At 34.8% G+C, this 24,569-nt stretch overlaps 1 protein-coding gene across 12 annotated transcripts in view; it reads right to left on the bottom strand.

Moving 5' to 3' along the window:
* Positions 1–24,569, bottom strand: part of LOC127801362 (serine/threonine-protein kinase STY46-like) — a 54,030-nt gene that overhangs the window by 14,327 nt on the left and 15,134 nt on the right. For 5 of the 12 annotated variants that reach the window (XM_052336380.1, XM_052336387.1, XM_052336389.1 and 2 more), the window contains exons 7-17: positions 21,932–22,042; positions 21,450–21,500; positions 19,119–19,294; positions 18,936–19,043; positions 16,828–16,901; positions 16,495–16,670; positions 5,017–5,112; positions 4,101–4,181; positions 3,955–4,008; positions 3,673–3,807; positions 2,969–3,418 (exon numbers count right to left, since the gene is read on the bottom strand). In XM_052336380.1, coding sequence (XP_052192340.1) covers positions 3,338–3,418; positions 3,673–3,807; positions 3,955–4,008; positions 4,101–4,181; positions 5,017–5,112; positions 16,495–16,670; positions 16,828–16,901; positions 18,936–19,043; positions 19,119–19,294; positions 21,450–21,500; positions 21,932–22,042 — 1,143 coding nt within the window. In that variant the 3' untranslated portion in view covers positions 2,969–3,337. Of the gene's footprint in view, positions 1–2,968; positions 3,419–3,672; positions 3,808–3,954; positions 4,009–4,100; positions 4,182–5,016; positions 5,113–16,494; positions 16,671–16,827; positions 16,902–18,935; positions 19,044–19,118; positions 19,295–21,449; positions 21,501–21,931; positions 22,043–24,569 lie in introns of those variants that run through there. The other 7 variants (XR_008023025.1, XM_052336381.1, XR_008023024.1 and 4 more) reach the window with 6 other exon arrangements.

Below are 24,569 nucleotides of genomic sequence, written 5' to 3'. Positions count from 1 at the left end.
TTGGTTCAAGCCTCCCAACAGTTTTAAGTAACTCACACAATACATAAAAAAAACCTCATATCCATCCTTGTATTTTCAATACAAGATGTATCATTGATATAAAAAATCATATTAAAATTGACATTCCTTATCATAGCCCTACTATGGAAATCCCATGTTACCCTTTTCCTAGTTCTCCTCCTTACAAAATTAGCTAATAACAAAGCACATATATTCATCAAGAATAGAGTCAATTGATTCAAACACTCCAAATGCATAATAAGTACAATGATGAGCCTTTGCTTCCTTCCATGGTGCAACGTTGCCATAATCTAACATAAAAAAAAAAAATACACATTTTAGAACTTTTTAATTCATTTAGTATATAAATAATTATCAAATATATCAATTCAGAACCAATCTAATTTGCACCCTAGATATTATCAAATATACTTCACCCCTCAAATCAAAATTCCAAACAATAAACATTACCATCATCATCGACAAATATTGTTCATAAATATAAATAAAAATGCTAAATCATAAGACAAAATATTACGTATGTATATGTATAATACATAATATATATATATAAAAAATAGAACACTGCAGGTGCTTAATATGGATGCAACAATAATATAAAATCTAAAAAATTTAAACAAATAATTTAATAGATAGGACAGAACATATCTATTAAATATATTATATATCATATACAACTTACACTATTAACAAAGCTAAACTGAGACGGAAGAATATATCATATCTATTGAAGAATATATTATATACATATAATGGCTAACTATCACTATCTTTGATTCTTTGACTCACTGATCAAATGGATGAAGAATAAATGGCTGACAGTCGAGATGGAAAGGTTGAAGGAAAATTGCAGGGTCTCGCCCACGTCGCAGCGCCGCAACAACAGAAACGAAGATTATAACAGTGGCCAATTAGGGTAGAAAGAGAACGTAAATGGGGGCAAACAATATAGATATATATATATATATATATGGGGGGTTATAAGAGGGTGGGTGTTTTAGTTTTTTTATTTGTTAAAAAGTTTTCCTTGTCCATGGGAATCTAAGATTTCCAACCTTCCATGAAAATCTTTTTATGGGAAAGTTGATTAAAAATAATTCCTAGAAATGCTATTTTCCTAGAATTTTTTTTTAAAAAAATTATACCAAACATGAGAATATAGATTCTCAATCTAATATTCTCAGGAATGTAAAAATTTCTCTCATACCAAACATCCCCTCAAGCTTAGTCTTGGGAGAGAGAAGTAAGCTCATAAAAGTTTGAATCTTTATAAAAATTTCCTTGTATTCTTATGGTTGCTTGATCTTATTATTTATATTATTGTTATAATAACTATTTAATTACGATCACAATTTAAGAGTTTTCAACAAGAGGTAAAAATATTAATTTTCAAAAAACCCCATTCACCCCTTCTTAGATATTTATTTGAGCAACAAATACAATATGAAACAAAAATAAAAAAATTAACTTTTCAAAAAAAGTAAGAAATAGAGATGTCAAAAAATGCCTAAATAAAAAAATATAAAGATATAATTTTCAACATAAAAAATTATTTAATTTAAAAATAAACATAAATTCTATAATGTATTTAAATTAGAGATGAAAAAATTATGTGAGATGATTTTTTTTTTTTTATCTCTAATCTATTGGTGAACTTGTTTTTGTTATTTCTCTAATATTACAAAATGACAACGAAATACTTTTAAAATTATAGAAACAATTTAGAAATGTTATTTATTTTTATTTTTATATTTTTCAATATTTTGATACAAGAAATATTTTGAAAACAACAAAATTGCACCCTCGACACGTTTCATATATTTTACATAAGAAAATAATTACCTCGTGATGAATTATTGTTAATAGAAAAAATATTTCATCATAACACTTTTATATAACGATTTAGAGTAAAAAATTGGCACATATTTCGTTCATATTATTGATGATGTAATAGTATCCAACTCAGTCACTATATTACTTGACAGATGGCCAACACTTACAGTCTCGATCGTTGGCCTACGTGGCACTATAGGAAAAGGCAGACAGGATTGCACCCTCAAATGGCCCTGAAGATGAGGAGATGAATAAATAATAGATGAAGAAGATTTTGATTAACGTGAATTGTTAGGATTTGTCTCACCACATAAGAAATTCAAATCATTATCTTTTCAGCAGATTTGATCTCAACCATCAACCAAAAAAGGCCACCACACCTGAGACATTCCCTTCTTGCTTTTTTAGGTAAATTACTTCTAGACCCCCTTGTCATTTAAGTTATTTGCACGAAAGCTTCTTATAATTAATTTAAAAAAGAAAGACTTTGTTAGTCTCAGTGATTTGCATTTCTCATTTGTAGACTCCTTGCGTCAAGAACAATGTTGTAAAGTGCAATTACATCAAATTAACATAAATTTAAAAAGAAAAATGAAAAATAAACAAACCCACAGTTGATGAGTTGGAACCCATCAGTTCATCGATGGTTCACCGGGGACAGATAGGCTTTGACAATCAGACTGGGAATGAAAAAAGAAAAGGAAGAAGAAATGGGACTTGGAATTGGCAATGGGTTCCATTGCATTGCAAGAACCTATCGATGGTTCAGCAAGATGACAGATTTACAAAGACAAGACGGGGGCGCCTGGGAACAAGAAGAATTAGAGGGAGGCAGAAACAATGGTAGAGGTGGTACCAATAGGACGAGGAAAAGTGACAATCAATTTAGCCAAGAGGAACCAAATGCAACTGATGGACTCAAATTCAGGTTAATTTTAGGGCCACTATGATTCCTGGAGCAAGGAAATCGAAAATAGCTCAAGATGCCATATGTCGCACGGACATGTATTTTGCTTCAACATTGTCCTAACAACCAACCATGGAGAGCTCAAGCTCAGCTAACGCATGCGTGGGTCTCCAGCTTGTTTGCGGGAAGGAGAGGAAGACTTAGATAAGCCCATTAACACTATGCTTTTGAAATAAAAACAAGTCAAGGCAGAAAGGTTTTAGTACTGGCAACTCCTACAGATATCCCAAGCATTAAATTGCAAACAATTACACTGCTCATCATCTCCCCCCCGCCGCCGCCAAGGATTAGGAAGTTGATGCTGTGGTGGGGCAAATGAGGAAGTTATTTGGTTAAGTGAATTAAAAGTTTCTTCTTCAGTATTATTGAAACTAAACAGAAAAGGAAACACCAGAAAGTCAATAGAGAGATCAAGAGAACAAACACTATACATTGCAGAGATGAAAAAGACCGGGTGGGAATGGCCCACGATTAGCTCTTGTGTATTACCGGTATTCACATTATATCCACCCTCATTTAGTGATGTCCCCGTCTGAGGACTGAAAGGAACCCCCCAGATGATTTCTCTTTGCGCCGATCCTCGGCTTCGTCTCCAACCTGTTCCCCATCATCATGCTTCCAGTGTTAAAACACATTATCCAAAGGTTTCATGCAGATATGAAATTTTCTAGCTATCCTGTCAATGAGCGTGTGCTCATTGGTAAAGAAGTTGAGACTGCAGTTTTGGTGGAGAACCGGAAGTTAGAAGCAACCAAATTCCACAATAAAAGAAAAGAAAAGAAGAAGACGAATATGAATGCCACTAGTTTTGGAAAATGCTCACAAGCAATAACAATTTAATCATTTATTACCTCCTTTGCTATTTGCTGCAGGATCTCTGTTATTTCAGAGAAGTCAGGTCTTAAAGTTGGGTCCTGCTGCCAGCATCTCTCAAGCAGATCAGCAAGTTTTGGATGAGTGTTCTTTGGGATAGTAGGCCTTAGACCCTGAAATTAAGCCCAAGTCAGTGGAGGTTCAGTTTCATCCTTGTCAAAGAGAACTTTCCGGCCGGCAAAACCAATGAAAAGAATAAAACAATGGGTTCCATTGAATATACATACTAGGACTAAGTGTAGGAAGGAATGGATATTTACCTTTTGAACCACTCCAACGGCCGCTTGTAATGGGGTTAAATAATCATAGGGAAGCTGGCACATCAGATACGAGGCAATATAATTATTCAAGCAACTTGAAATACCAAATTCAAATTATTCAATAGTGGTACACCACAGAAAAGAACCTTTCCAGTTAGGAGCTCCCACAACACAATTCCGAAGCTGAAAACATCAGCCTTGTGATCATAGGGATTGTGTTCTATAACCTTAAATGCAAAAGAATAATCATTAACCATTTATGTCAAAGAAAAGCAGCAATCAAATATCTATTCAATGTCTGGCCAACCTAAATAATGCCTTAACACTAAATCATATCATAATGGATTTTCGTGAATGACACAACATGGAGAGCCCAACAAGACATAATAGATCTAGCCACTATAATGGATTGTACTTGCATGGCACACACACACACACAAGAGTGAGTATGTGCGTATGAATGTCTTGTATACATGTCAAATTGCCAAACAAATAAAAAGTGGCTTTGCATGTATATTTCTTGCATCGCATGTACAAGAGAGTGTGCATGCAAGTGAGTTTGAGTGTGTATGCGAGTTTGGAGGGAGAGAGAGGGATGAACGGGACCCAAAACCATAGGAATCCACCTCAATAGTTTCTGCAGTATGCAAATCAAAGAAACACGAACTACCACATAATACTATATTATTAAGCCCATTAACTGCAACATAGGGCACTTAGTACCACAAGAAGGCATGATACTAACAGCTAGCTAAGAATCATATTTTGCTCTAAAGAATTGTGGAACTTATTGCAACCACCACTACTATTTTGACAAGCAAAAACTAACTCAAATCACATCTTCTTGAGCCGAAGTCAAGGTAATGATAGTAAGTGGTAAAGTTTTACGGAATTCTTTACAAGTTATGGCAATAACCAAAATCATGCAGACAAAACGCCAATGGCAGCAATGACAAAATAATTTGACAATCCAATGGGAACCAAAAAGGAAGATATCAAGTAAATGGAGAAAGCACTATTTATGAACAGAGAGAACTCCAACAATTATCAAAGAACGCACACCTCAGGAGCCATCCAACGATATGTCCCAGTTTCTGCTGTCATAACCCCAGATTGAGCTTTCACTCTAGCAACTCCAAAATCAGCCACCTTAACAACCTGTAATACAGAGCATCACATGGAGATTTCTATATATTGCTTGAATTTATTATGTTTATCAACAATTCAAAAATAGAATCTCATTATAGCAGAGAAAAGAACTTTGAAGAGGTTATGAAGATAAGACAACATCCATAGATTACTAAGCTTATCATCTAGGAAGTAAGGGTTCTTGAAGTGAAATTATTCCACATCTAATAAACATTCCAAAACAACTACTAACTATACCACATAATATGAATTTTTTCATTTTGATATTTCAATAAGTGACAATTTGCGTTTTGACATGAAAACTCATGGAACAGGAACTGTAGTGACTAGTAACACGTCCAATTCTAATCATGTATATTAAACTAGTTATGTGACATCACATCTGAATATTAAGATAGGGGATGACAATAGCAACACCTAAGCAGTAAAAAAAAAGTGGACTCCCGAAGACAAATCTCCCAGTCTTTCTCAGAAACACATAAAAATATCAACTGTATTTATATATATTTCTCTCTTGTTTGACATCTGTCAGCTAGGTTTGAATTAATCAGAGTTCAGAGAAAATAAACAAAAGGGACTATGCAAAAATAGCTAGTAACCATGAATTAAACTGTAATTAGGCATAACACAAGGTAACTACTTCAGTACAACTACCAGCCATCAAAAACTAATAATCAGACAGTTGAAGCAAATTTCCCTCACTTAAAGGGAAGATGCACTTTACAGTTCACACCAATATCTTCTTACTAAACACTGAAGCAGAAAAAAGGAGGGAATTTGCATTTGCGTTCATGCGCGCATGTTTGGGGGGGGTTTGGTTTGAAGCAGCATGCAATGTTGAAGTTATTGTTAATCAGATTAAACAAACCTTCTTCTATGAGTATCTATTAGATAGGGAATTGAAGGTCACCTAATATAAAGGGCTCTTAATAGGATGAGTAGAGCACTATATTTTCTTCAATAACTCCTTTGCTTGTTAGCAACAGTGAGTTTCAAGAAATCAAAACAAACTTCAACAACTCCTTGGAAGCACATTAGTATATGCTTTTAGAAATTTTTTGGTCAAAATGGCTACATAAACTTCTGTTTCCAAATGGCTTGGACACTTTCACTTTTAAAAGCCAGAATACAAGAATAAGGCACTAAAAAAGGGAGGTTACTAAAAATGAAGTCCTACTATTAAGCAAACTCCTATCACTTATCTAATGAAGTACAGTCAATGGTATATAATTGAGAACAAGCAGCAAAGTTAAGCAGATGCTTTTGCAGAGCAATACAACGCCCACAGGCACCCAGAGTGTGAAATATTGACTCCTGGCAGAGAGTTTGCTCTATATGTAGCCAGTCTCAAGTCTGGATAAGGGAGAAGGGTTGCGGTAAGTAGCTGACAGCCAGCAAAAACTAGTCAAATCAGACAATATGAATTGTAGGACAAATGGAAAATTGTAGGGGTTACAATTTAGGGAAAATGAGATAGTGGCACATTGCATTGCACAAGTTTAGTGAAAAATGAGATAGGGCCATTGAATCGACCCCTGGATGTAGTGCTAAATCTGCAGGTGTTCACATTTTCATGGCCGTGTGTAAAGAATTTTGTCCAGGATCAGAAATTAAGGATTGGACTATGGATAAAAATGAGATCATAGAATATCGTGACTTTTACAGGAAAATCTATGGAAGTGGTGGATGTGATGATTAGGAGAGAAGTTATTATTTGCCTCCAAGATACTAGATGGGTTGGAGAGAAGGCTAAAATGCTGACAAAATTCGGATACAAACTTTGGCATTCCGGGAATCTCCCCAGATGTCATTGTCGCTCAAGTTATATTGGCACAAACTCAAGTGGAAGAATTATAAGTGGATGAGAGACAACAGCATATCTAAGAATAAGGTCTGTAAGTTTGAGTATGAGAATTATTGTGCTTAAAATGACATCTTTTCAGATCTCCCATTTGAAATTTTTTCAAAAAAGGCATTGTTTATGAGCCTAAAACTAACACATCTTTTGAAATGAAAATAGCCTATAGACCTGGAAGAAAAATTTGATATTCTTTAAAGTTTAAAATCATAAAAAAATGAGCTTTTCTTCAAACCAGTCTAGCTCTTGTTTTTGGACTTAAATTAAATAAACTTTTTCAAAAACAGGAGAGAAAGCCTGCTGTCTTTTGGAGACAACCAATTGAATTTTTGAAATTGCCCTAAGTGTTCAGAATTACAACTCACTTAGCCAGCTGAGTCAACTCAGCTGACTGAGTCAATGTAGAAACTTTCACAAATTCTCTGGAAAAATTCAGTCTGCTGAAGACTGAACAGAGGAGGATAAGCCAAACCAACCGAGTTTATAACATAGCCTCTGTGGTGGCAGAATGCAACGAGCTTTTCAAAAAGCAAGCACTTAGCTAACAGAGTTAATTCCCAGGTGCCTGAGACCTGCTAGAAAGGTTCCTGTCCACTTTATTTCAAATCTAAAACAGTCATTTTTTAGCTCTATAAATAGGGCATCCTTCTTTGAGGAAACCAAACTTTTCAAAGTACGTAATAAGCTTTTCATTTACTTGGACAAACCTTTGTTGTATTCTTTTCAAAATTTTGCACTCTTTTTAAGCCTTATGGGTAAATCCTTTTCAAGAGAGAGAGAGAGAGACTTAGATTTGCTTTTGAAAGATCCTTCATTGCCATGCCATTTGATTTTTGAAAGCATTTTCAGTGAGCTCAATTTGCCTCTATCTAACCTTTGATCTTTCATTCTACAACACTCAACGATGCTTCATCAATCTATATTCACCTGTGTTTCTTCTTGTAACTCATTTATCTTTAGAAGTGTGAGATTGTATCTTGTATTCTCACTTTGTGTGTGAATGATTGTTCTACTTTGCAAACTAGGGATTTGCTGCAGCAGAGAGTTTGACTAGCACCTATTGAACTTATGGAATTGTGAGGTTCTATATTAACCGCAAGCTCTAGGGGGTGAGGTTCTATAGCACTCATAAGCTATAGGGAGTAATATTCTATAGCACCCGCAAGCTGTAGGACTTGTTGCAGCAAGAGAGTTGATTAGCTCCTACTGAAGCTAGGGGATCGTAAAGGGTCTAGCACCCATTGAGCTAGAGGATTGTTTCCAATAGTGAAACCCTCAAATTGTGATTTGAGGAGAGAGGTTTAGGCTTGTTATAAGTCAAGCCTCTATAAATCTATTTACATCCCTCATCCCTTTCTCTTTACCTTACTATTGCTTATCTGCTTTACATTGCTCTTATATAAAACAAGCAAACACACACATATACTCGTATATCTTGCATATGGGTTTAACAGCCTCTGCATTAAAACCAAATTCCCATTATATAAACACCTATGTCACCTATTCATTTCAAAGTTAACAGCCTCTGCATTATATAAACACCTATGTCATTTCAAAGAGGGTTTTTTTGTATTTTGGGGAAACTGGGGTTGGGGTTTATCTAGTTTTTCTGTAGACAAACCCGAAAGGGTAAGTTCATCTGAAAAATTGGTTTAATTTTCCCGTCATTTGGAAAATAAAACATGGGAAAGGGTTCCCCATGGTAAAGCTACTTTCCTGGGAATGTGACATACCAAATGGGCGTATGTTCTTGCCATCAATTAAATTCCCAGGAAAGTAACCCACTTTGCTCATACCACATAACCAAATGGTCATCCAAGTAGAGAAGGAAGGGGGTATAGAGATACATGGGGGAGGTTATGAATTTGGAAGAAGAAATAAAAAGGCGAAGCTATTTTGGATCTTCCCATGGTATATGACCTTAATATAGCCAACACTAGGTTTAACAAACAAGATGAACACTTGATCATGTATAAAAATGGCTTATTGATTACCCAAATAGAGTACATTCTTCTAAGAGAAGAGGACCACTTATGTTGCAAGGATTATAAAATTATACTAGGAGATGCTTGACCACAGACATAGACTTATGCCCATTGATGTCATAAAAAATAGACAAGAAAAAATGATAGAAAACAAACCCAAAAATAAGATGGTGGCATTTAAGGTAAATGACAAATTAGGTAGAGACAGAAAAACTTGTGCGTCACTTTATTCAAGGAGTCGAGAATATATATACATAATTTGGAGAGGAATGGGAAATCTGTTTTCATAAAAATAGGAAACTGACTTCTCCACTAACTTCCCCTAAAATAGGAACTAACCACCAGATTTTGACTTCCTAAAATAAGGGGATAAAAAGATAAGGGATGAAGAAGATATATCAACCATAACTAAACCATTATATTAGGAACATAAATATTCAAAAATTTGGAACACTAGGTCCAAAAATCTTCAGAACCAATCTCTCTTGACACTCTCCCTTAAACTGGAAAATCGATGCCTTCCATTCCAAGCTTCCTAGTTATCCTCTGAAGTGCAGTACTAGGCAGTCCCTTTATGAGTACATCTGCAAGTTGCTGTCCAGTAGACACAAATAGAGTACAAATCAAACCATTGTCCAGCTTTTCCTTGATAAAATGTCTGTCAATTCAACATGCTTAGTTTGGTCATGTTGAACTGGATTGAGTGCAATATTAATGGCTGACTTGTTATCATAGTATAGCCTAATTAGATTTTTTTCATTTAATTTTTAGATCTTCCAAAATTATTTTTAACCATAACAACTCACAAATTCGAAGAGCCATTGATCTAAATTTAGCCTCTGCACTAGATCTTGCCACAACCTTCTTACTCCTTCAAGTTACAAGATTTTCTCCAAGAAATATACAATACCTGAATGTAGATTTTCTATCAATCACTGACCTAGCATAGTCTGCATCAACATAGGCTTCAAGTGTCAATTCTTGCCTTCTTTGAATAGGATTCCTCTACCCAGAGTGCCATTAAGTATTTTAGAACTTTGTATACTGCTCTAAGGTGTACTTCTTTAGGATTGTGCATAAATTGGGTTACAACACTAACAACATATGTTGTCTGAACAGGTATGTGACAAATAAATAAGCCTTCCGACTAACCTTTGGTAGGAACTTTTATCTACTACTTTGTCTTCTAGAGCATCACCAAGTCGATGATTAAGTTCAATAGGTGTGTCGACAGCCTTGCAACCTAGTTTTCCTGTATCCGTCAGTAGATTTAGAATGTATTTTTTTAAAAATATAAAAATACCTTGTTGAGAATGTGCAACCTCAATACCCAAAAAGTACTTCAGTCTACTTAGTTCTTTACTCTCAAATTCCTTTACCAAACACTTCTTCAGATTTTCCATTCCCTCTTAAGTAATTCCCTATTACTATGATGTCATCCACATAGACTAACAATAGTTATTTTTCTTGAAACCAAGTGCTTTATAAACAGAGTATGGTCTCCTTGGCTTTGTTTGTATCCCATAGACAACATTGCTTTGGCAAACCTTCCAAACCACGCTCTAGGAGATTGCTTTAGGCCATATAATATTTTCTTTAGTCTACACACCATATCCCTATTTGAACTTGGACTAAATCTAGGTAGCACCCCCATAAAAATCTCATTTTCAAGATCACCATGCAAGAAGGCAATTTTGACATCAAACTACTATAATTTCCAATCAAGGTTAGCAGCCAATGATGGTGAAACCCTTACAGTATTTATTTTTGCAACTGGTGCAAATGTCTCAAGGTAATCTATACCATTTGTTTGAGTATAACCTTTAGCCACTAATCTTGCTTTATACTTTCTAATGGCCCATCTAATTTATACTTCATTGTGAATACCCATCTACACTCCATTGGGTTTTTCTCCTCTAGGCAGTCTCACCAAATCCTAGTTTTTTTTTTTTTTTTTCCTCAAGAGCCTCCATTTCTACTTTCATAGCATTTATCCAATTCTCATCACCTAATGCCTCAGATACAGTTTTAGGTATAGAAATTGCATTTATGTTGGTAAGCAGGGCTTGGTGGTCATTGGATAGGTTTTTGTAGGACAAGAATAAGTATAGAAAATGCTTAGTACATGTGCTAGTTCCTTTTCTAACAACAATGGGAATATCATAGTCACTTGTGTTAGGAATTTCAGAGACTTTTTCATTTTGAGGGAAGTAAGAAGTAGTTACATCAAAAATTCAGGATCAAATCTACAATCAAGACTAGAGATAGAATTCGATGGTTGAACTGACATAGATTGAGTGACTGCCTTTCTCCTTGTGTAGATCTGTAGTGGCTGGGTAAAGACTTGAGCTTGTTTTCCCTTCATCATTTCTTCATCCTTTGGACTTGTTGATTCAGTCTTAGAAGCTGAGATTGGACTGTTTGTCCTAGGTTGAGGATTTGGATTTAAGGAGATTGGAAAATCGAGGAAGAAAACATCCTTGTCATCATGGTCCTTACCCTCTAAGAATGATGTCTACCCCTAAAGATAAGGATGATTAAAGTATGGGTCTTTTTCAACAAATGTAACATCAACCTTGACAAAAAAAAAAAAATTGGTAGGAGGATGATGACATTTATATCCCTTTTGAGTTGATGAATACCCAACAAAGACACATTTCACAGCCTGTGGATCAAGGTTTCCCCTAAAGTGAGTGTATATGGATAAAGGCTGCACAACCAAACACCCTTTGAACAAGACCATTAGAAATATTGAAATAGGGAAAAAAACTTCGACAGAAGATGCATGGGACTTTGGGAATTGAGACTTTTAGAGGGTAACCTATTTAAGAAATGAGTAGCAGTCAACAATGCTTCTCCCCAATACTGTTTTGGGACTTTAGCTTGAAATAAGAGTGATCTAATGATGGCAAGAAGGTGACCATTCTTACATTCAACCACTCCATTTTGTTGAAATGTGTAGACACAAGAGGATTCATGAATTATACCCCTCACTTGAAAATATGAAGAAAGAAACTGATTAAAATAGTCCCTTGCATTGTTAGAACGAAATCTCTTAATGTTAACTCCTAATTGAGTCTTAACCATATTACAAAAAACTAGAAAAATGACACTTGCACTTCAGCTTTATTTTTCATGAGGAAAATCCAAGTTACATGAGTGCAGTCATCGATAAAAGAAATAAACCATCTAGCCCCAATAATATTTGGAATAGGTGAGGGACCCCATATGTCACTATGAATGAGAGTAAATGGGAAAGAAGTTCTTTTATTGGCGATTGGAAAAGAAGCTCGCTTATGTTTTTCAAGTTCACAAACATCACAATGAAAAGTATCAACAACTAATCCTTTGAACAATAAGGGAAACATTATTTTAAGAATATGAAAGGATGGATGACCAAAACAAAAGTGGTAAAGCCAATTTTTTTCTATACTGGACTTGGAAGAGTCTGACAAAAATGATAATGGTGAGGGTTTAGCTGTCTTAACTTGCCCCTGAGATGTCTCAAGATAGTAAAGACCAACTCTCTCTCTAGCATGCCCAATCATCTTCTTCTTGCCTTGTTCCTGAAACTCATAGTGAGAAGGGTAAAAAATCACACTGCAGTTAGAGTCTGTGGTGAGTTTCTGGATTGATATAGGGTTAGCAAACAATATAGGTACATGAAGCACATTTTTGAGTGTGAGAAAATCATTGATAAGCACATCTCCTTGGTCAGCTACTATTGTTACTGTGCCATCAAAAATGGTTATCTTTCTGTTACTCAGAAAAGGTATATATTGTATAAGAGACAAATTTTTCAGAGGAACATGTCATATGGTCGGTAGCCCCTAAATCAATGATTTAGATGCTAAGAGAGGATAAATCTAAGGCATTAAGAGTATGAGAAGAGGAAGAAATACCTGAAAAAACCAAGGTACATGTACCTGTTCCACTTTGTTTTTCTAGTGACCCCAGTAGGTGTTTCAACTATGTTATTTCCTCCTTGTTAAACTCAACTAGTGGTTGTGGTTCTTGGGAACTCTCTTCCTCAGTTTGGGGTGCATCTACCATGTATGCCTACCTATGTCCCCTTTTTTGTCCACTTTTGCCGGTTGGTCCTTTGTTTATTGTCAAAGGCTTTCCATGAAGCTTCCAGCATTTATCTATGGCGTGCTGGGATTTCTTACAACAAGTACACCACAAAGAGTCTTTATTGTTTGATTTGGATCCATCCAATGACTTTCTTTCTTCATGCAATTGATGTTCCCAACCAGGATTCTTCCTGGTTCTAGTCACTAGGGCCAATCGATTAATTGCAGGAGTTTCAAGCATAACTCCTCTCCTTCCTTACTTAGCATGGGAAATGGAAATTGTTTCATTTAGAGATGGGACATCTTCTTTTCCCAGTATTTGAACTCTTAACTACATCAAATTCAATATTTAGTCCAACAAGAAAGTCATAGATTCTGTCCCTTTCAACAAACCTTTTAAGTAGGGTTGCATCCTCACTACACTTCATCTGAACACACTGATAATAATCCATCTCTTGCCACAATGTTTGCAAAACATTGACATATTCAGTGATGGACCAGTTCCCCTGCTTTATGGCTAATCCCTTAGTCTTAATCTCATAGATCTGGGCAACATCCCAAACCTTAGAATATGTTTTCTTAACAACATCCCGAATTTCTTTAGTTGTATTTAAAAACGTTACTGATAACTTTTCTCAGCCAGCATAGCATTCCACAACCAAGACATCACCATCTAGTCTTCTGCATTACAAGCATCAAATGTAGGATCCCCTTTCTTAGGCCCAGTACTGAGTAAATAACTCAGTTTGCCTCTTCCCTTCAAGAATGTGCGAATCAGCTAGGACCATTGTAGATAATTCTTGTTGTTCAACTGATAGGCCACTTGTATATTCTGTAGCTCCCCGACAGGTGTAATGACTTTATCGCTGCTAAAAGGCGCCTCTGGAACATTGCTGAAAGGTGCCTCTAGAACATTGCTAGTTTCAGTTGTTTCTGACATGGGCCCTTAGTAGAGGATTCAAGATCTTATGGGTGTTTACAGGGGAGAAAAAAAAATGTCCTTACAAACTTATAGGAGTCAGAAGTGAAGAGTAGAGTTAACAAGAATGTTTGGTTCCCAATAAAAAAGCCTAGAGCTCTAATACCGTGACACAAATTAGGTAGAGACTGAAAAACTTGTATGTCACTTTATTCGAGGAGTCAAGAATATATATACATAATTTGGAGAGGAATGGGAAATCTGTTACCCTAAAAATAGGAAACTGACTTCTTCACTAGCTTCTCCTAAAATAGGAACTAACCACCAGACTTTGACTTCCTAAAATAAGGGGATAAGAAGATAAGGGATGAAGAAGATATATCAACTATAACTAAACCACTATATTAGGAACATAAATATCTAAAAACCTGGAACACTAAGTCCATAAATCTTCAGAACCAGTCTCTCTTGACGGTAAAAAATACACTATTTTTAAGCAAACAGTGTGGAAGAAGAGATTGGACCTCAAAAGGAGAGACAAACCAGATATGATTTGAAATATATACAAAAAAATGGTTCTAGAAGAGTCAAAGAGAAAGGTGTCAAATCAAAAAGAGTCTTGGTGGTGAAATGAAGAGGTACACAAAAAAAAAAAAAATCAAAACCAAGAGAGCTTGTTATGAAACTTTACAAAAATGTTGTAACGAAGAAAATGCAGTTAGTGAAACTATGTCAAAAGCTTTTGAAAAGTTATACTAATGATTTGATACAAATGATGAGGGAAGATATATATATATATATATATATAAACTAGCTAAAGCATGAGAAAGAAAAATAAAGGATTTGAGCTAAGTGAAATGCATAAAAGATGAGAACCGAAAGCTTCTAGTACATGTGGTGGCAATCAAGGAAGGACCTGAAGGAATATTTCACAAACTTATTCAATGAAAGAGGATAAACAAGTGTTATGATGGGATGTCTTAGATAACTCTTACATATTCTATAGACATATATGTTCTAAAGACATAAAGCAAGCATTGAGAAAGATGGAAAATCGTAAAGTTGAACCAGATAATATCATGATAGAAGCATGGATATGCTTGGCATGGCATTTTTTGGTTAACGAAATTACATAGTGTGATCCTTAAATCAAAAGGATGCCAAATGATGGAGAAAATACCACTTTAATGCCCATTTATAAGAATAAAGAAGGTGTGCAAAGTTGTGAAAAATTATAAAGGAATAAAGCTAATGAGCTATAAGGGTTTTATTGGCATCCTACTTATCCAAAAGCTTAATTGTTAGACAGAAGGAAAATTTTATCTTTCTCAATTGTTAGTTATACCTTGAACATGCCCCCTCACGTGTGATCAAACTTCCATCACATAATTGAGCCAAACACATGCAACTACCTAAATAGTTGGTTAATAGTGCGGTTTGAACAAAGGATATTCCCACACTCTAAAATCATATTAAATTATGGACTATCAACTGATCTAAGAGATTAGATTATTAGGAAAAGGGGATGAACTTTATCTTTATATTATAATTTATACTTGTAACAATGACGCAGTCTAGATACTTTTTCCTTTTTCATATAGCACACAAGAGAGGGGTGAGTCTTGGTAGCAACGGGCAGGTTCACTCCTTTGTACCTAGAAGGTCACAAGTTTGCAAAATAAGGTTGCATATAAAAACAACCCTCCTCAAACCCTCGATTGATATAGAGAACCACTTCAAGCAAGATGAGACTGATGTAGAGAAACACTTCATGCATTATTGGGTCCTAATGAAGTAATTCAGGCTTTTACCAGCTACAGTACCACCCCTGTTGCTATAAGAAAAAAAATAAAACAAAATCACATGAAAATAAATGTCAAGCTTGATCATATCATATATATTTATTAAGTATAAAACTCCAGATAATGATAGGTTACATGGAGATCATATATGAAGAAAGTTCATCCTTTTGAGAAGCCAATAAAAAATCAAAAGCTTGGGTTTCATCCCCGCTTTCTTATCCAACCATCCTAGCAAGCTCCTCCAGTTTCATTTTTATTCTTGACAGTTGGATACTTCTATCAGAAAATGTTGGTGTGGCTGATTAATGCAATGAATATTTTATACCATGAGATTTTGAACTCATCCTTATTATTATACAATAACAAAAACTATACACCAGTTGCAAGAATAAATAATAAATTCAAAAAATTCTCGAGTTCAGCCACCATAAATTATACAAATATAGAAACTGTAGATAACTGACATGTCAATGAGCTATCTAGATAAATATTTTGTTGTTTCCTCAATTCATACAATGAATTATGTATAGCACAAGAATCATTAGCACATAGATGTTGACCATCTAAAACATCACTACAAACTTAGATGTAACCAGGATAAAAAAATAATTAAGAAGCTATTACCAACTTCTGCTTTTGTTCTTGTTTTGGATTTTTTTTTTTCATCCTTGTTTTTTGGTAGGGGAATTTGTTGAAAAAACGGAATATTTAATGAGACCGATTACTGAAGATAGAGAAAAATAAAGCATCTTACTTCATTCTCATCCATCAGAAGATTGGCAGCCTTCAAATCTCTGTGAATTATATTATTCTGGTGTAGGTAGTTCATACCCTTTGATACATCAATAGCTACTCTTAGCAAAGATGGTAATTTAAAAGTACCCTTCTGTTTGTGGAGATAGTCATACACACTTCCACCAGACATATATTCTGCACAAAGGAAAATTGAATTTATGGGGAAAAAAAAGTACTTAACTGTGAGTTGACAACAACAAAAGATTCCAAAGAGGTAAAAGGGAGAAAATCCCAAGCTCCAAGCTTTAGATTGTATAATTTACAGAGGCATTCATATGCTTATTAGGAATACCTGTAACAATGCATAAGCTTGGAGGTTTAGTGCATGCGCCTATGAATTGTACAACATTCTTGTGGCGAACTTTCCTGCAATTGCCAAAGAGGAATGACTTAAAGACCTAGAGTAACTGAACCAAGTGACATGACATCCCCCAATATTAAGGTAAGGATGATACGTGGATCAGCACGTGGGTCCAGGGGGAATGAAGAAAAAATTCATATGAAAATATATAAAACCAATCTGCACATATAATACACAAAAAGGCATAAACTTTGCCACATTTGGCAAGGAAAAATAAAGCATTACATACAACTAGTGCTCTAGGACATGACATCATAGATTCTTTTGACAGGCAATGTAACACCATAACTGTAAAAAGAAATATATCATCATATTTTGACCTTATCAGGCAGCACAATAGAAAAAATATCGTGAACTTTCTTCAGGAATAGCATAGAATGAGACACAATGTTAGGGGCGAAACTACTCAACCTCTAATTTACCAAATTTATAAGTGCAGGAATAAACCCAAGACTGAATAGGGTTATTTCTATTCCTATTTTGACTAGATTAAGATTATTTCTATTCTTAATTAGTCAGTTTCTAATTACTTTTAGGAGTCTTTGTTTTCCTGTTGGATTATGAGACTACAGTTAGTTGCTATTTGTCTCCTAGTAGGAGTCTTTTAGGGTTTGATTATAAATATTCTCTTGCAGTTGATTAGAAAGCAATAGGAATAATTTTACAGCATGTGCAAGAGATCAAAGGATTCCCTCTAACGGGCCCTAGTTTCAACATAGTTCGGTAGGGACGGAAGTCTTTGAAGAGATTAGCTTTTGATCTAGCTAATCACCTGTGGACTCGATCTGCTAACACATGAAGTGAATTGTTACTATGTTAGATTAGTATAATATGTGATACTTGACAGTTCCACTTTGTATAATAATAATAGCATGAAAAGAGACTCAGTGACCAGGCCTCACATCATATCTTGATGGTTTTTGATGACTGACAATGAAATTAGGAAGTTTCTCTTTGTATTGTAATGTAACCACAAAGAAAAGGAAAGGCACATTATCATGAAACCATAAATCATGTCAAATTTTGACCTTGCTGGGCAGTCTAATATAAGAAAATCATGAATTTGCTTTGGAAATACCATATAATGAGACACAAAGTCAATTGATAATACTCTAGATAGCATAATATATGATACATTGTAGCTCCATTTTACAATCAAATGAAAAGAGATACCAAGTAACCAGGCCTTACATCACAACTTGATTGTATTTGACGACTGATTATGAAGTTGGGAACTTTCTCTTTTCTAATGTGCCAAAACAAGGTGAAAGTACATTTAAGTAGTATCCTCATACGTGATCTTAGTGAAGATTGTGAATGCCAAAAATATAAATAATATCCAACTTAGTCTCATGCTTCTTATATTTCTATGAATTTAGAATGTGGAGCTAAAAGAACTGAGAAGAAAGCAGAGAGAGCTTCAAAATATTTTGAGAGCAGAAATGGAACCGGAAGTGTGCCAGTACACTTCAATACCAGATGATAGTGGTTAATACATGATAGTGGTTAATACCCTCCAGTACCACTCACTATCAACTGGAATCAGAACAGAAAAGGGAAGAACTTGTACCAGATTCTTCTGGTACGAAATGGTCATAACACTGGGTTTGAACCAATATCCCAAAGTCACAATGGAGCTACAATCATCATTGCTCCAAAGACCCTTTTATATTGGAAATGATTTAGGAAATTTAAATGTAAGTTCTTTCATGAATATATTCAAGTGTGCCAAGTGCTTGAGATGTTGATTAGGTTACATCCTGAAGGGAAATAACACACAATGAGAATTAATTCTGGCCATAACAATTATAACCAGATCAGTCAAAATTATTCATGAAATAAATCAGGTCTATAAGAAAAGACGTATAACCCAAAACTGGCATAATCTTGTCATAGACATGATCGGTAGCTGCAAAAAGTGTTTGAGAAACCTTTTCTTTAATCCTTCTTTCAGATAAAATATTTTTAAAATAGGAGTGCAAAACAGAATAAGTACAATACCAAACCCAACTCTTTCAAAAAGTAAGAATTTCTCAAACCTCAAAATAAAAACTTCTTGGGCAAACTCTTTCTGTAAGTCTGAATCCACACGCTCAGGCTTAAGGACTTTGATAGCCACTTCCTGACTACAGTATGTACCTTTGTATCTGCATAAATAAAGTTTTGGTTAATGGAAGACTCAAATCACAAGAGAACAACCAATAAACATATGCCAAACTTACAGATCACCATATGATCCAGATGCTATTTTAGTCCCAAAATTCAGAAGTTTGGGATCAATTTCCCATACATCAGTCCCATCAGTTGGTATTGTCAAATGATCAGGTTCACCTTTGATTCCCGTCTCCTCCTTCCCAGATGTAGAAGATGGAAGACGATGGTTTAGCCAAGAATGATTCTGCAGAACTTACAATACACAAGTAAGAATCATTCAACACACAATGTAGTAAAAGCAGTAAAATTTTGGCATATTTCAATAGCAAAACATACCGAGTAAAAGAAAGCCAATTCCATATAGCATACCAATATATATTCAGTCAAAACATAAATTAAGTTTGTGAGGTTGCTTATGTTACTTTACCAGAAAATAGTAGATAGAATAACTTAAAAAAGTCAAATTACAGAAGCAAGAAAGAAGATTCATGTAGCTATCTCAAGTGGTCAGGGAAAGGCTTAGTCAAGAAAAATTGAACAAAAGACCAAATTCTCGTTTGATCATTTGGGATAATATCCAGAAGACCCAGAAAATATTGGAAACAGCATCCTAGATTTTAGTCATGAAGTTGTTTCCAATGAGATAATTAGAAAGCCCAGTCTCTATCAACTTCTCTCTCCATCCAATCTTATGTGCTGTGTTCTCAATTAAGTTCAATCCCCTTACCTCCCTCCATTGTGACCATGATCCCTAGAAGACCATAATTAACATAAAAGATACAAAAACTATTTTACCCCTATATATTAAACTAAACTGGGTGTAGAAATATTTCAATCAAGATATGGGGTTCAGCACCAAACAAAAATGGAATCAGGAAAAATAATTTCCCGCTGACAAAGGTTTTCTGAGAAAAAGATGTTCTTGCATAGCTTATTTCCCATGAACCAAGCAATGGTTAAAGTAAATGCTTAAGCACATAAGATGAACCAAAAATTTTAGAGCTGTAAACGTATTAGTCACAATGAGCTGAAAATACACAACTTAGTTAACACTTTAAGCATTGGTCCAACTACTTTCTCTGGGTTAAATAAATCCCCTTTCTTCATTCAGTTCTATATAATTGCAGTTCAAGCCAAAATACAGAATGTTCTTTTATTCTGTCAACCAAGATGAACTCATTAAGTTACACCACTAATAAAATGCTAAATATCATATAGTAAATGGTAAGGTGAACCAAAGCAGCTTATCTCGTTCTATTGCCCATTTAAAGAAACACTGAATTTGGCATTTGAGCTTCAAAGTTTAACTTCAGCTCAACAAATGATTTGCTTCTACAAATGTTGGTTTAGCATTTCTTACAATTTTCTTATCACAACAGAATATATATATATATATATATATATATAAAGAAGAAGAAAAAAGGATTTGCTGGAGGAACATTGGATCAAGTAGTGTGTATTGAAGAACATTCTATCATGATTTATGCAACAACTAATGCCACTGGTAAACTGAGCTCCAAAGTTTCAGAACTCAAGAAATAAAGATTAAATAGTTTAACTATTAATCTACAGTCTTCCAGCAATTTCCTATCAATACTACCGAAGTCACAGTTATGACAAAAACATAGAGGAGCACATAATCTCCAGCCTCAAGATTACATAAGCATATGAATTACTTAGGGTAAACTACTAAACTGTCCTCAAAACCTTGTGGTTTAAGCCATTTCCACAGAGCCCCCTAGTGGCTTAAAAATGTCTCTGAATATTCCTGTGATTTCTTCTTTTTTGGCTCAGACACTCTTTGCCTTACTAATGTCGTTAATTAAACACTAATTAATCAAATTAAGTTAATTAACCCTAATTAAATTGTACTGATTATTGTTAATTTATTTTTTGAATTTTGGTTAAATTTAATTTAATATAATTTGATCAGGGTTAATTTAGTTAATTAGACATAATTCTTGTTTAAGTAATGTCTATAGAACTGGAGGGGGTGTCCGAGCAAAAAAAAACCCACAGGCACCTCCAAAGACATTTTTAAACCATGGGGCTCCCCATGCAAATGGCCCAACCCACAAGGGGTCAGGGTGCAATATACCCAATTATTTAATTAACTCTAAGAAATGATAAATGGTCCCAACAAAATGACAAATTTCACATAAACAAATCAAAACACAGCTTCAGAAAGAATTCCCATCACAAACAGCAGGATAACTAAAACAAGCTAAGAATTCATACCCAAAACAAAATATACTGACCACTGAATATTATAGGATTGACTGGGAAGAAATAGAAAATAAGTATGTATCGGTTACTAATGCTTTGTGACACAATAAAAGTTCCAGGTATCTCACACTCACATTACAGATAATATTGTACAAGGGTGGGCAGTTAAGTACCTCAATCTTAAACACTTCCTTTTCTAATGCATTCTGGAGCTGCTCAGTTTCCTGAAAATCAACAACAAACAGATAAAACAACTCTATCCAACTGAAATAGAAGGATAAGAATATCAAGTCGAGCATTCTAATTAGAATTTTTTCGCACATGTTTCAGATTTGCTTGAGTTTCACAAATGATTAAACTAAACCATTGACTCAGTACTTACAAAATCAATTAAGTGACTAAAATTGGTGGTTTCAGAAAAGGACAATTAGAAGTACAAAACTTTGAAGAAAAAGCAAATAAACAATTAAGCATTTTTGCACTGGTGATGCAAAAATCAACATATAAGTTCAAAGATCATGATAATTCATTTTCTGAAAAAAAAGAAAAGTACAAGTAGAATCGAAATAACAATGCATAACAGTTAGCCAGATCTATTGGTCATAAGTCCACAAGTCCTTTCGTACATAATTTGACAAGAATGAATAGAAAATACCTCATAAGGCCAACCATCAACAACAAACACATCCAAGGAGTACCCATCTACTGTAGAAAAGGCATGTGCTTCCTGGATGTTCAACCCAACCTCAGCTAGCAAAGCAGTCAACTGCAGATTTTCTAAAGTCAGTGACAGCGAGGTAGGAGCACTATCATATAAACAAATGGAGATTTTCTACAAGTCAGTGACAGTGAGGTAGGAGCACTATCATATAAACAAATAGAATTCTTTCTTTCAAAGAACGTGCTCCATATCCTTTATACAAAATTGACGCAGCAAATAGCGTGATAAACAAAGGAAAAGCAATTGTTAATCCTAACACAAGCACAGAGGCACAAGAACCAGAGAAAACTCTTTCAATTGTATGGAATAAAGTTATGTTATTAACTTCATAAAATAGACTCAAGGCCTATTTATAGAGGGTTTTATGGTCCCTATTCTAAGAGATAATGGAATCTTAATTAAGAAAGGAAAAGTAGAGAGCTAAGTCAAAGACAAAATAGGAATCCTAAATACTATTGTTAGCATAGATCTCTCCTCTTAGTATGATCACTCAACCCTCAAAACACATCCGAAACAATCTCTCAATCTCACAGTATAAAAGTGAAACGGAAAAATACAAGAATTGAATCAAGAACAGTAAAGAACACAAAAACTTATCCTGGTTCAGTCTCAAATGAGACCTACCTCCAGAATGGCTTTTCCCTTTGCTTTCTCCACTATCTTTGAATGATACACGATTACATGTGCTTCTTACACCCAACTCTCTCACAGTCCATAAAATCTGAAAGTTATACAGAGTTGATTCCTGAAAAATATACCCTCTTTCACACATAGTACATACTCGCACAAGATAGTATAAAATCACAATGAAAGCTAATCCCAAAGCCTACCTTCCAACCCCTATTTATAGACCATAGAGGCGGGAATAGCTAACCTGACTGACTGCCCCTAAATGACAGTTAAAACAGAAACCGGTCAGCCTTCTAGAAACATATCCTTCTAGAAGAACTTAAACTTATACAGAAAATAAATCCTTGACATCTCTCTCACATTAAAACCCCTAATCTAGTACAAATGCCCTAAAATAAATTAAATCTTCCTACAAAATAGTAAAATAAGCCCTAAAATAATTAAATAATTGAAATCACGAAAATTATTCAAATTAATAAAATGAAAGCCCTGCGCCAATAAGCTGGGATCTGAAATTTTATCATAGGCTAAAATCCACTACTTTGAAGGAGCAACATATTCACCACTATTTGACCATGCCACCACCTGAGCACACTCATGCATGCATAATCACAGCCAACCATAAACACAGGATAAGTCAGCTGGGAGACGTTGTCAGTCCAAAATTGAAAAACTTGTTTTGAATTTTGAAGCTGTATAAACACACTTTTTTTCTTGATAAGTTACACAGTTAAATTCAAAACAGTAATAACTCATCTACCTCTTTTTGAGAAGTAGATTTCACTTTAATGGACTTTGCCCTTTGTCACTCCTAGAACCATTTTTCCCATATTTCAAATAGCAATAGCCATTGCACTCCACATTTAGTTAGCCTCTCTTTCTTCAGTTCACTCCCTTTTGTCGCACTTTTTCTTTGAAATGGTTTGTTTTAAATCCCACATTTAATTCTCAGGCTTCATTTTATCTCATTTTTTCTTTTGCATTTTGCATTCACCCAATATAAATTTACAATCCTTGTTGGAGAAGACAAAGGAAAAAGGAGAAATAATTTCAATCTGGAAATGGGTAGATAAGGAGATAAGGAGATGAGGTTAATATGAGAAATGATCGGAAAAGTTCGAACTAAGAAGATAAAGGAAAGGAAGGATAAAGCTGTTCCAAAACCAGATGAGTAAGTCCTAGTTCAAATGAAATCTAATCTGGAATATGTTGTTATCTAAATTGTTGTAATTGTAGAAAATAGGCTTAATAAAACAAGAATAAGCCACTAACTTTCTTGATTATGCACGGTATTACACTCCCTATTAATAGGGATGAGAATTACACTTTAGGAAAGCTACAAAGAATGGAAAGATGTACTATGCACTGTACAAGGAAACAAGAGATACAAAACAGAATTAGGAAATGTCTAAAACTGAACAGCTTTCTAAATATGGAGGATAGGACTAGGGCTGATTTTAGAAAGCTGGCTTAGCATTCATTCCATTCCATAATTCCCATAATTCTGTGGATTCTTCAACACTCCCCCTTACGCTGGTGAATGAATATCCATCATTCCCACCTTGCTTGTAAGTTCTTCAAATCTTTTGATAGGCAATCCTTTTGTTAGTAAATTAGCTGATTGATTTTCAGAAGAGACAAAAGGTATGGCAAATCACTTTAGCTTCTATCTTTTCCTTGATAAAATAACGATAAATCTCAACATGTTTAGTGTGATCATGTTGCACTGGATTATGTGCAATGCTGATTACTAATTGATTGTCACAAAGTAATTGCATGGGACCATTGATATAAATGTTTTTTGCTTCTCCAAGACATCAAATTTTCTCCAAAAAACACACAATAACCTGTAGTGGACCTTTTATCCATAAGGGAGCCTCCATAATCAACATCAGTGTAGCCTAGGATTTGCAGTTCCTTCCCTGATTTGAATAATAGACCA

This window comes from Diospyros lotus, chromosome 5 (assembly GCF_014633365.1).
Source record: "Diospyros lotus cultivar Yz01 chromosome 5, ASM1463336v1, whole genome shotgun sequence".
Taxonomy (NCBI): Eukaryota; Viridiplantae; Streptophyta; class Magnoliopsida; order Ericales; family Ebenaceae; genus Diospyros; species Diospyros lotus.
This window is presented reverse-complemented; position numbering and strand designations above follow the sequence as displayed.